This window comes from Lycium barbarum, chromosome 7 (genome assembly GCF_019175385.1).
Source record: "Lycium barbarum isolate Lr01 chromosome 7, ASM1917538v2, whole genome shotgun sequence".
In the NCBI taxonomy this organism is placed as follows: domain Eukaryota; kingdom Viridiplantae; phylum Streptophyta; class Magnoliopsida; order Solanales; family Solanaceae; genus Lycium; species Lycium barbarum.
The window spans coordinates 4171255-4185467 of NC_083343.1; the positions used below are offsets into that span (position 1 = coordinate 4171255).

At 34.9% G+C, this 14213-nt stretch overlaps 1 protein-coding gene across 1 annotated transcript; it reads right to left on the reverse strand.

The window, feature by feature from the left end:
* Positions 1-719: 719 nt before the first annotated feature.
* Positions 720-2054, reverse strand: LOC132602068 (F-box protein SKIP1-like). Its single transcript, XM_060315088.1, has one exon. The coding sequence runs from the start codon at positions 1666-1668 to the stop codon at positions 1063-1065; it is 606 nt and encodes a 201-aa protein (XP_060171071.1). The 5' UTR covers positions 1669-2054; the 3' UTR covers positions 720-1062.
* Positions 2055-14213: the final 12159 nt, after the last annotated feature.

The window sequence follows — 14213 nt, forward strand, 5'->3', positions numbered from 1 at the left end:
ATTAACCATAAAAAATAAAATAAATTATACAGTAAAAATAGCGCTCCAACCACTTTTTGACCTTAACTTTGAAAAACAGTTATTATCATAGAGTTCCATATTTCACCGATGAAACTTCATTATAATGTCCGGGAGTTTCACCTTTGAAATTTGAAACTCAATGACATGACTGTTTTGCAATTATAGGGGCTAAAAATGACTATTTGTGAATTTTACCTCATTATAAACGTAGCCAAGTCCAGACAAGGAACGACCTTGTCCTTGGAAGTGTCCTTAGAAGCTAAATCACATGCCACTTTTCAAGAAGTTTCTGATGATTTAATAGGAAATCAATCTCTCAGATCAAGAATTTGGAGAACAGAAGCAAAACCAAATTGTGTGTTCATATAAAAAGTGAGCTTTTAAATGAGTTGTTCTCATTGTCGAAATGAGGTCTTGGACTGTTCTTCCTCGTGACAACTTCAGTTGCTATGTTGATCCGATTCTTTAAAAATGCGACCAGGGGCGCATCTGATCCTCCAAAAGTAGCACCATTCGGAGGATCCAACATGAGTGTGATAACATTTTCGAAGAGTCCGAGCAACATAGATTGCAACAATATAAAGGGGAAGGAAAACCCAGAAAATGTCAAGTAAAACACCGGTGACAATCAGAAATCAGAAAGAATGAAAGATAAATCACAGAACTGGAAAATATGCACACGGCCAAAGTCCTTCGAATACACATTTCTACTAAGTAATCAAAAGTGTTAAACTGGAGCCAGAAACGGATCCAGGGTTTGAAATTATTGAGTTCCTACATCAATTTCAAGTTAATATAATAATAACTAAATTCACCATCAAATATTTATAAATATTTAGTAAACCTTGTACAAAGTCTGGCCAAAAGCTATTGGGTCCACGTGAACCTGTAACAAGGCATCTAGATCAACTTGACTGGAGCATCTTCTACTTTAAGTCTTTAACCATAACCCCATTTAGTACACAATTAGAAAACACGATATACAGGCATTTAAAGAACGATGTACCACACATTTTTCCCTGATTAACTCAGGAAGAAACATTAAATCCGGAAGAAGTCTGTCTGGAAACGTTCATCATACAGTTGCCAGAGCCCATACCTCTCAGTGTTAGATTCCAACATCAAGGTGCAGTGATGAGGCTTTTTCAAGGTTTTCAACTGCTTCAGATTTGACGAGGCATTTGAAATATCCCGGCTAGTAACATTCATACACCCAAATAGATCCAGATGCTCGAGGTTTATACACCCTTCAGATATCAAAGCTAGACCTTTATTAGTCAACTTAGAGAACCGAATTTCAAGTTGCACGAGTTGTGGCATGAATTTCCCAATCGCAACAGCTTCTGAATCGCCATCTTGAGGACAAGTATCTAGATACTCCCTCGGGAGAAAGGGTTCTTGTTGGGAAGGATTAAACCGAGTCATGAGATGTCGCCTCAGAATCCGCAAATTAGGACATTGTTGTCCGATAAGAGCTAGACACTTGTGAGATATTTGATAGCAGAAGCTGATGTCAAGTTCCTTAAGCAAAGGGCAACCAGAGGCTATCTTAGACATTGTTTCATCAGTTACATGTGGACAGCTCTTGATAGAGAGAACTTGAAGGTTTGGTGACCTGTAAGAATAGTGAGAGCAAATATTTATCATCCATAAACACCAGTCACAATAACTTCTCTAAAATTAGGAAAAGATCATCTTTTGGAAGCAACAGAGTTATCAGAAACCATAACCATGTTTCTGGAAGACTGGAAAAAAACCAATGGAACAAAATGTATGTGTTTATGTTCATTGGTGGGCAATGCCAAAAAACAATACGAAAACTAATTAGCTATTATATCTAATAAATAAATGATAGAGAATGGATCAATATCAGTAACTACAAACTTAGGAGCAAAACCACACTAGCCCAACAAAAGACTGTTGAACCTCCACAAATCAGTTTGCGGGCATTGATTCTTGAAAAATAGAATGGACAAGTTTGTAGAGTGGAAAGGTTGGTTGGTAAATCGTGGCCACACTTGCATCGAAGTATCCCATATAAATAAAATATATATACATGTAAGTGTTAGAGAGAGGATGTCACTTGACTTGCAGTGTTACACGTGTCACTACCTGATACAACTAAACTTTTCATAGGATAAGTCGAGCCAGTATATTTCGAATATGATGATTAAAAAACGGAATCTTTTTCCGGAGTTGGCGAAACAAAAAGTAAAAGTCTTGAATAAGACAAAGGAAACCAAAAGGATTAGTTCCAAATAGGCAACATTAGTCCTAGAATTTTCAGAAAAGATATCCTGAGAAGGGGGAAGGGGAGCCTTGACGTAACTGGTAAAGTTGCTGCCATGTGACCAGGAGGTCACGAGTTCGAGTCGTGGAAACAGCCTCTTGCAGAAATGCAAGGTAAGACTGCGTACAATAGACCCTTGTGGTCCGGCCCTTCTCCGGACCCCGCGCATAGCGGGAGCTTAGTGCACCGGGCTGCCCTTTTTTTTTATATCCTGAGAAGGGGGGTGGTTGTGTAAAATTAAATTTAATTGTTCAGAACATTAAATCCATCAAGTTGGGAGGTGGATCAAGTGATACCTAACATGAAACTCAGAAAACATCATCTTGTAGTTTCCGTGATCCTAATTTCACTGGACTAAGAAAGTGAAATCCAGCGCTGTTCTCCATCTTAACTAACCAAGAAATACAGAAAAATTGAAGTATAGGCTAAAATAGAATCCCTTAAAGATCGGCTGTCCAACTGCATTAAGTCTCCTTCTATAGAGGAGTCTACCGTGTGAATTTTCAGTATACTCCTCTTAAATATGGTTAATTTGATGATCACACATAAACCCCAACTCATGCCAAAAAACATAAAAGCTTTAGAATCCCAAAAAAGGAGAGAAAAAAACTGATGGCAGGCGCCCAATATTTTCTTTCATCTCAACGTTTCACTACAAGTCATTGTTCACTATGGCCATCAATACAATAGACAACAACTATTTAAGTGCATTCTCCCTTTTTTTGAAAAAAAAAAAAAATATTTTTGCTGTCAATATTTCTCTTTTCTTAGTATTTTCAGTAGAGCTTCTTTCACCTTTCTTTTTTTTTTTCAAACCTGTTTTGAAAATGTTTTCTCTTGAGCCGAGGGTCTATCGGAAACAGCCTCTCTACCCTCACAAGGCAGGAGTAAGATCTGCGTACACTCTAACTTACACTGGGTATGTTGTTGTTGCTTCCTTTTTATTAATCTTAAGGCAGCTTTTACCCACCTAATGCACCAGGTACCTGTTATCTACCACCAACATAGGTACCAAGTAATCCCTTGAGACTTAAACAGATGGGGAAAAAAATTCACCTAGCATTTTTGAATCCGCGACTTTTCTAGTACTAAAAAAAAAAGTTAAACCAAACTAATACCAAAAAAAAAAAAAAACACATTAATAGTATTCACGCACGAAATTCGTGCGTGAAAGGACTAAACTGCAAAATAGTAGTTTGGACCTTTCACGCACGAATTTCGTGCGTGAAGGAGTCTGCCACACTTGATTATCTGAGAATGGGCCATTACATCAGCAAAGGTGACTTAGGTGCAGCATTTCAGATTCCAAGGCCACTATATTGCCTCTCTACTTTTGTATGTTTCCCTATTTTCAATACACGGCGGCCGGATCCTACCGGCCACATGTTATATTTCAACGAATTAGGATTTGATTCTCTAATTTTGAACCAATTACACTCGAGTTACTTAATTATACGAATGATCACTTAATTTTATTTTATTATATAATAATTATATTAAACTATTTAGTATAATAAAATATAATTTAACATAATTATTGTCACGATCCAACCGGAGTGCCATAACGAGCACCCTAATCCACCCGGGCACCTCTTATCGTACATTCATATTCTCATCTAGGTGGGCCACATGACCTGCTCATGATTTCTATGCATCAATAATACTAATCTCATTGGGTAATGACACATTTATATCATCATCAACAACAATGCCCATATCCATATACACAAGTCGACGAGGCTAAAAAATTACATACAAAATATGAGTCGACAAGGCAGGCCATGTGGCCTACCTAGATGTGAATATGAATGTACGATAAGAGGTGGCAGGGTGGATTAACATCGGGTGCCCGTCAGGCACTCTAGCTGGGTCGTGATAATAATTATGTTAAATTATATTTTATTATACTAAATAGTTTAATATAATTATTATATAATAAAATAAAATTAAGTGATCATTCGTATAATAGGGAAACATATAAAAGAAGAGAGGCAATATAGTGGCCTTGGAATCTGAAATGCTGCACCTAAGTCACCTTTGCTGATGTAATGGCCCATCCACAAATAATCATGGGTGGCAGGCTCCTTCACGCACGAAATTCGTGCGTGAATACTATTAATGTGTTTTCTTTTTTTTGATATTAGTTTGGTTTAACTTTTTTTTTTTGTACTAGAAAAGTCGCGGATTCAGCATTTTTCTTGAATCAGTATTTCAAGTCTGATGTCAAAATACTTTTTTCTGTTCTTTAGTTGTTTCATGAATTCAAATCTTGGAGATCTTTTAGCGCATTCCGTAAATTGGTCATTTAAAATGTCAGATAGTGAACTGATTAACCCAAGAACAACATAAAACCAACCAAATAAGTGCTTGTTTTTGGGCCAATAGCAATACCAACATATTTCACTGCTGGAAAGCACACAACAAACCACAAACTGCATACGTGAAAGTCTATTTAGAGGCAGTTTCTGCTCTCAAACATAACAAACAAGAAAATGAAGATATAAAACCAAATCCATCAAACATCACGCAACTGACCTCCATATTCGAACACTAACTCATTTTTTTGTTTTCTAATCGTGGTGTTTGGGCCAGCATATGCACACCTCGACTAATTCCACGAGGTGCATGCTATTTCCCACCAGCACAGGTACCAGGTAACTCTGTTATGCAACACTAACTTAAACAAGAATGTATATTACTCTACTCGCATGGAAGCAATTAAACCCCACACTGTGTGGAAAAGTACCTTAAATCATATCCTTTTTTTTTTTTTTAAATAACTGAGTACGGAGTACATTTAATGATGTCATAACCAAACCAGGGACAACTCAGTTATAACCTTCAAATAGTACCATTTCAAACTGCAAAACCACTGAACTTTAGATAAATTAAGGAAAGACTGATAGCTAAGCAGATGCATTCCAATCGGGAAAAGCTATCAGCTAAAATTGGCTTTTAGTACTGCAAACCCATAGCGCAAACATAACCACACACTACTAGAAGTAAACTATCCCAAACACAACATTCAACACAATACCTAGAGCCTGTTTGGATGGGCTTATGCCTATAAGCTGCAAACAGCTTATAAGCTAAAAAAAAATAAGTTGGGGGTAGTCTAACTTATTTTTTTTTGCTTACAAGCTGTTTTCAGCTTATAAGCTGCTTTAGATAAGCTAAGTCAAATGGACCCAATTATTTTTTTGAACTTATTTTAAGCACAAAATGACTTTAAGCTGGCCAGCCAAACACTCAAAAAAGCTGAAAACAACTTATAAGCAACTTATAAGCCAATCCAAACGGGCTCCTAGCAATATTACCACTTTCAGTCAATTTTTTCAAGATATTTTTTCTACCTGCTTATACCTCAAGTCAGAAATATTAAAAATTAAATTTTTAGCCTTGTTACAGATAAATTCTCAGCCAAGTTACTTTCTTTTTCTTCCAAGAAATTCTTTGTTACCCAGTTTTACCTCAACTCAAAATATTACATTTCCGGCCAAAATACCAATTTTTCTCAGCATTTCTCTCTTATCCAACATCTCCATCAAAATAAAGGTCTTCGAGACAATGCAAATATATGTACATTCTTATCCAAATTTTTCAACAAAAAGAATTAGTCCCTCTGTCCCAATTAATGTCACACTTCTCGCTTTTCGAGATTCAAACTACGTCAATTTCGACCAACATTTTGAAGAATGAGGTTAAGTCTTCGGTTCATATTTCGTCGACCAATCCTTCTTAATTCACATCTTTATTGAAATTTTTTTTTTTGTAATTCCTCACATAAGGATTCAGAAAATACTAGATTGCCACCTACACAAGCAAATTGTTGATAAAACTTCAAAATGACATTTTCTCAACTTATAGTACTTTTTATATAGTTTTTGAAAATTAAATTTTAATTTCAAAATATTGAGTTTGATCTAGTCCGATATAGCTTAAAAAATTAGTCATTTCTCAGTAAGCTAAAAGTTTCAATTTGAAGGAAGGAGTACTCAAATTACCAAGTCTCTTTTTCTTTTTCAAAATTAGATAGTTTGAATTACCTTACAGCAACCAAATTTGATTCGGAACTCTTTTTTTTTTTTTTTTCCTTTTATGGTCACACAAATGTCTACTAAATTTATTTCAAAACACGAGTTTCAATTTCATGCCAAATCAGACAATGTCACATAAATTAAAACAGAACAATTTCCCTTTTAGCGATCGAACCTAAAGAATGATCAGAGCAATGCCTAATTCGGACTGTAGTAAGATATCCATTACTCCAAAGGACAATAGATCGAAGCATAGAGTCTATTTTTTATAGTAATAATTTAACTTCAAATTTACCGTTTTACCCTTTATAAAATAATTTATAGAGCCCGTTTGGATTAACTGAAAAAAAGTGGTTTTTAAGCATAAGTGCTTAAAGTACTTTTTAAGTGCTGAAAGTTATTTTATAACTAAGCAGTTACGTGTTTGGATAAAAGTGCTTAAAGTATTTTTAGAAGTAAGGATAGTATTGGAATGAACAGAAAATATAAGAGATAAAAGGGCAAAGTTGCTGGTCAAATCAAAATGGCTTTTAAGGCAAAAAATAAATAAATTAGAGTTGAGCAACTCCTTGATTTTGACTTATTTTAAGTATTTTTTACCTTAATTTAAATTGTTTTCTATTTTATCAAACACCCAAATAAGTTAAAAATAACTTATAAGCTGGTTTGGCCAACTTATAAGTCAATCCAAACGGGCTCATAGTCACACAAGTATTTATAACTTATTTTGGAGCACAAGTTTCACAAGACTTTTATTTCTTTCTTAAATTTCTTGTCTAGTCTCTTAGAACAAGATTTTCAATTTCAATGTCCAATCAAATAACGCCACATAAATTAAAAACCTAGACATAATTTTTAATTACCTTTCAGGTATCAAACCTAAGGAATGATCAGAGCAGTATCTAACACGCACTGTAGTAAGAGACCTATTGCTCCAAAGGACAACAGATCGAAGCATAGAGTCTATTTTTTGCTCGAATTTGATTTTAAATTGGATTACATTAACTCATTATTTTAAGATTGAAATTTATATATTTAAAAACTACATGAAAAATACTATACGTTGCAAATTTTCTCATATCAATTTGGTGAAAAAATACATCTTAAAAGGTTAATCAAAGTTTATATAGTTTGAATCTCGGAAAGCGAAAAATACCACATAAAATGGAACAGAGAGAGTATTATCAAATTTTGATGGGACAAGGATCAAAAATACCCCTCTACTTTAGAAAAAGGGCTAAAAATATCCTCCGAACTTATTTTGGGTCAAAAATACCCCTCCCATCCTTAAAGTTTTCAAATATACCCCTGTCTTGACGGAAATTATCCCCTAAAATGACCCGAAATTATTTTTTAAACATGCTCCATCATTTAAACCCAACCCAACTAAATAATAACCAAATCCTGAAGAAAGCTAAATTTCCCTCAAACTTCAAACCTACGTATTGGGGGAATAAAGGGATCTTATGGGTTATTATTAGTTAGGTCGGGTTTATAAAATGATTTCGAATTATTTTGAGGGATAATTTCCGTTAAGACAGAAGTATATTTGAAAACTTTAAGGATAAGAGGGGTATTTTTGACCCAAAATAAATTCGGAAGATATTTTTAGCCCTTTTTTCAAAGTAGAGAGGAGTATTTTTGACCCGTTTCCCAATTTTGATTCGAAGTTCTATATTTTTTAAATTAAAAAAGAAAAACTTAAAAACATTATTAAAAAAATAATTAAATAAGAGATCTCTTAGTTTTAAGGGCAAAAAGGTAAACAGAAGAATATTTTAGCAAAATAGATAGATGAAGGGTATATTTAAACCTTTAGGGATCGTTTGGTATGATGGATAAGCAAAAATAGTCCTGGGATAAAAATTTAGTACTGTCTTATCTCACGTTTGGTTGGAATAAAATCGCAGGATAACTAATCTCGGAATTGTAGTATTTTTTTATACTATATAGAGGGTGGAATAACAATTTCGGAATAACTAATCACGGGATAACTTGTTCCCCAACCAAACGAGCCCTTAGAGATAGTTCGGGGGTATTTTGTGGCCCTTTTCCGTATTTTTTATGAGTCACATGACTGTCAATTTCATGTCAAATCAAATAGCGCTACATAAATTAAATATAGAGATAATTTAATTACCTTTCAGCCATCAAAGCTAAGGAATGATCAGAGTAATGCCTTATACGGACTGTAGTAAGAGAACCATTACTACAAAGGACAACAGACCGAAGCATAGAGTCTATTTTTTGCTCGAATTCGGGTGTCCAGTAACGAGTGGATGACTCAGCATCTGATTCAAAGTGAGTTTCGAGATCAATTACGGAGTTGAGGTTAGGATCCTTACAAGCTTGAAACCATGGCTTGCATACAAACATGACACTACGCAGGGCGGAGCCAGAACATTTGATAAGAAGGTTCAAGTAAAAAGAATTGGATGAAAAAGGGTTGTTCCAAAGAATCAAACCCGCATTCATGGGCTCAATAGTAGGCGCCTCAGCCACTGAGCTAAGTTCTCCATTATGTTAAAGGATGCAACATTAATATTTATACATGAATCAAAAAATTGGCCTCATATATATAGTGTAATTTTCCGACGAAGGGGTTCGACACCCTTGCACCCCTGTAGTTTTGCCCCTGTTACTACGCCATCTGTCTTTAATGGGGATGCGAGAAAGGATGTTGATGAGGCATAACTGAGTTAATTCTGCCCAATCATGAATAGACTGTGACTCGGTTTTCATTTCTGTGTGGAAATTTGTCAAATTTTGATTCTGACCTTTATACACAAGTAAAGTAGTAACAGGATGAGGAAAATTCGTTCATCTACAGTGAAAATGACCAAAATTGCCCCTTGTGTTTGATGATAGACTCAAAATAGTCCCTTCAATTTTAAGTTTTTCGGCTTAATACCTAGATGGACCATTAAACTTGACATGTTTTGTAAGATAGACATATAAACTTACAAGGTGACCAGATAGACACTTAAACTTGCTCAAAGTATATTTTTTAAACACATTTATATTGAAGACCTGTGCATGAGGTCCAAACGCCAATTATGTAGCAAATAAATAAATAATTTTCCATGTAAGAAAATATAGTCCAACCACGTGTAATTTTATTTCCATGTAAGCAAATAAGAGTCTTGAGCTATAGTACCCCTCACTTGTTCAACCGCGCTTTCTTTTCCGTACCTTCAACTTGAGAACTATCGCATTCCTCTCCCACTCCTTATCAAATTCCTTGAGTTTGCATACAAAATGCATAATTTCCATCCAAATTGCAGAATTACATCAAAATGGCCTTATAATATTAGATTACATAGTCCTAATAATAGGAGTTACACTGTAAACTAAATTCAAACCGTAGAATTACCTGCTGAACCACCATAATAAGACGGGAAAGACACTTCTATAGATTTTTTTTTATTTTTTTTGCGCTCTTTCACTTCATATTCTTTTCCTCAATTTAGTAAAGCCCCATATAACCCTTCTAGCTTGACGAGGCATTTGCTTATCATACCACATAAAATACTTTCATCCAGCCTAGTCACAAAGCGATAGAAGATTAGTGTCCAGAAACAGAGCAAAAAGAAAATTTGAAATTAAATTAAGGAAAACAAAGATCCATAAAACAGTACTTACTCGTCCATATTTGCCGCCATAAAATATTCGACGAGGGTTATTTGGAGACCAAGAAGCTTGTGATACTACTCTTTTTCCACAAGTACAGAAAATATCCTATTACCTAGTCTCATCTTCAACTTATTTGGATATCAAGAAAGAGAGGTAAATTAGAGTTTTTTACACTATTGTGAGAGAGAGGTTGAAGAAAGCACATGGGATGACCTCTGAAACTTCTGGCTTCAATGGTGTCGTTAGCAGGAAGAAGAATGGAACTGGGGCTTTTTTTTTAATGGGTATAAGTTATATAAAGAGGTTTTTTTTATTACCTTGTATTCTGACTTAGCAATTTTAAAAAACTTCACGCGCTTAGGATAAAAGTCACGACACGCGAGTTGCCAGATGGAGAAATGTGTTTAAAAAATACACTTGGACAATTTTAAGTGTTTATCTGGTCACCTTGTAAGTTTATATGTCTATCTCATAAAACATGACAAGTTTAAGGGTCCATCTAGGTATTAAGCCACGTTGTTCTAAAGGGAAAAGGGTCAAATTTACCATGGTTTATAGTTTAAATTTGCCCTCCATCAAAGTTTGGGATCAAATCTGCCCTCTCCATCAAAGTTTGGGATCAAATCTGCCCTCTCCATCAAAGTTTGGGATCAAATCTGCCCTCTCCATCAAAGTTTGGGATCAAATCTGTCCTCTCCATCAAAGTTTGGGATCAAATTTGCCCTCCTCGTTAGGATACTTGATAAATTTGCCCTTATATGGATGGAAGTCTGACTTGGACTCCACAACACAAAAAAATTAACCACGTTGGATCCACATAGACTCCCAAACTCAATTCTCTTTTTAACCTGTTTCCCAATCTCAATTCTCTTAACCCATCTAGACTATTGCTGACACTAAGGCACCATGTAGTAATGTGGAAAGCCGGAGTTTTAATTGCATCGAGGTACACACGTAATGCTTTTGATAAAATAGGAGGCCCGTAAGAAAAAATTCTACAGGAACAACAAAAAATGTTTAATACGACCAAGGATTCGTTGTTCTCTCCAGAAACATAGAATTTATCTGACCAGCAAAGCTTTCTTGAACATGACATCTATCTTAGGTGAACTTCGACGGAGCTAACTTAACTCATTGTTGTCGCCTCCTTGTCAGAACCTCTTAAAAACTATTCAAGAGAACTGAAAATGGATTTTCAAAGCTGAAGTGGACAAATTTATTTTGTTGTCTTGTTATCACTTTTGTAGGATCATAACTTTTCTGATCTTACTTTCGGTATACGTTTAGGAATGTATTCTGAGAAAAAATATTTTCCTCTATTCAGAAAGGCTCTGAAGAGTTTATGAAGAAACCTTTACTATGACAAAACAAATGCTGGGGCATTTTCAAAAGAGAATTGGATTAAGAGAATTGGGATTGGGAGTCTACGTGGAGCCTGTGTGGATCCGATGTGGCTAATTTTTTTGTGTTATTGAGTCCAAGTCAGACTTCCATCTATATAAGGACAAATTTATCAAGTATCCTAACGGGGATGGAAAATTTGATCTCAAACTTTGACGAAGAGGGCAAACTTGATCCCAAACTTTGACGGAGGGCAAATTTAAACTATAAACCGTTCTTGGAGGGTAAATTTGACCCTTTTCCCTTTGCAAAATTTAACACTTTTACGTTCCGTCAAATATTTAACAATTTATGTTTATCAGATTTGATGAAACAGTGGGAACAAGGATTTAACCATAAACATAAAAACTCCCATCAAATCCTACAATATGCAACATAAAAAAATTATAATAAACACTCAAATGATATTAAAAAAAATAGTAGAAATTACAAAAAAAAAAAAAAAAACTGTATCAGACTTTGGAAATAAACATAACATAGTAGAAACTACAAAACTTGTACCACTAAAAGTGAGCTCCCGCAATTTTTTTTTTCTTCATAATTTCCGTTAAATCTACAGACAAAAATCGACAAATATTTGATGGAGACTAAAGTGTTAACTTTTGCAAAACTTAAAGAACAAAACTGTTAAATACAACTTAAGGGAGTATTTTGAACCTATTTTCAAAAATAAGAAACCATTTTTGTCATTTTCTCTGAATGATGACGCTTGAAAGTTTGGTACATAAATGAGACATAACTGAGTTAACTCGGACCAATCATGGCTAGGGCATAACTCGGTTTTAGTTTCATTGTCATCATCCATTTTTGAATTCTGATGGAAAAGTTCCTCTGTGATCAATTTTTTTGATTATGAGCTTAACAGGAAGGGGAAATTTCGTCAATAGAATCTCATGATAGAGGCATGAAAGTTTTGGTACATGAAAATGGAAAAAGCTCTAAATAGTCCACAAAGTTTGAGGCTTCTCTTAAAATGGTCCTTCATGCATAGGGTGTTAAATTGATTGTTTGGGTTCCAAACAAGTTATACTAGAAATATAATATGTGAATCATAATACGAGAATTAAATAATAACGAGATTATTTAGGGAATCTACTTTTATAAATATATATAAGTTGGCCAAGTTTAAAGATACTTTTTGGAAACTCCTGTGTTTTTATCATACAGCAACAATATATTCAGTATGACCCCACAACTGAAGTCTTGGGAAGGTGGATTGTACACAGACCTTACCCTAAGAGGCTATTTCTGATAAACACTTAGCTCAAGTCGTGTCTTTATTATGATGATACTAATTTATTGAAAATGATTTTTTTTAAAAAATATTTTCTTGGAAAATGTTTTCTGGTGTTTGTTAACCATTTCTTGGAGCTTTTCTAATTAAGATTAATAACAACATTAGCAAATCGGATATTATTCTGATGAAAATGGATGATAGGTATTAACGATTGATAATAACGTTTATGTACTAGTTAAAAGTCTTTTTTTTTGTGCAGATTGCCCTTCATTTGGGGTGGTCTTTAAGTTTTGCCCTTCGCCTAATACTCCGAGGTTGTGGGTTTAAACCCCAGCTCAGTAAAAAAATAAATCGTAAGGCCGAATTTTTCATGGGCAGAATTTGAGCCTTAAGGGCAAAAATTAAAGACCACCAATTTGAGGGGAAAAAATTAAAGACTAGCCCCAGCGAAGGGTAATCCTGCAAATTGCCCGTTAAAAGTTAAAATAGCGATATGAAATTAAGAAGAAGAAATTGCATGGTTTGGCCTTCAAATAGGATGGTCTTTATTTTTTTCCCTTCAAATGGATTGGTCTTTAATTTTTGGCCATCAAAATCAAACTTAGGCCTAGTGGGGCATAAGTTTTTTAGGAGCTTGGGGCATAATTTATGGGATATTATGAAGCGAAAGATAAACTTATGTCCCGCGACAAAGTTGTTTGCCTTGAGAGGTATAAATTAAAGACCAGCCCAAAAATAGGGACAAAGTGCAATGCTCCAATTAGAATTTGATATTTATGAAGGAAAATGACCTCAGCCCAAAAGTGAGAGGAAGTCATTTTCCTAATTTTGTTTTTTCTGAAACGGAAAAAGGTCAAAATTACCTCTGAACTTTGAAAAATAGTTTATTCATACCCTTCGTTATATTATAGGGCCAATTATACCCTTACCGTTATACTATGAGATCAATTATACCTTTATGTCTAACGGATGCCACGTGGCATCATCCCAGACCTTCAAAATTATTTTCTCGTCAAATTATTATTTACCCATTATAATAACCCAACCCGACCCGGATTCATTTTTTTCAGCCCTGCATCAGAAGAGATTTCACCCACAGCTTCAATGTTTCCACCTAAAGCAATGTTTGAATCCATCAAATTCTCTTCAACATACAACTCAAAAGTATCACTATCTTTATGGGTTTTCACCATTTCATCTGAAGTCAACTTCACCAATCCGTCAGCAATATCTTGATTAGGCATATTATAATATATAAGACACTTTTCCAAATAACCAAGTTCTTTCATTATCTCTAAAAGCTCTATGTATGACAAACAATCAGGATCTATATCATATACGAAGTGCACCTTTCGCCTTCCTCCTGCATAGTGAAAGACAAGATGCAACCCGAAAAAGCCTCCAGTCCACCAGTCCAATGAGTCTTAGCCATGTGATAACCAAGACCCCAATTAGGCAAAAACTGAGCAACCTCAAAAAGATTCTTCTTCTTCTTCCTTTTCGGCTTCTTAATTCCATCACTAGACGATGTCGTTTTAGGATCCGTACTCGTTGGGTTTTGAATAGAAACCCATTGAGAAAAATCAAAGTCCAA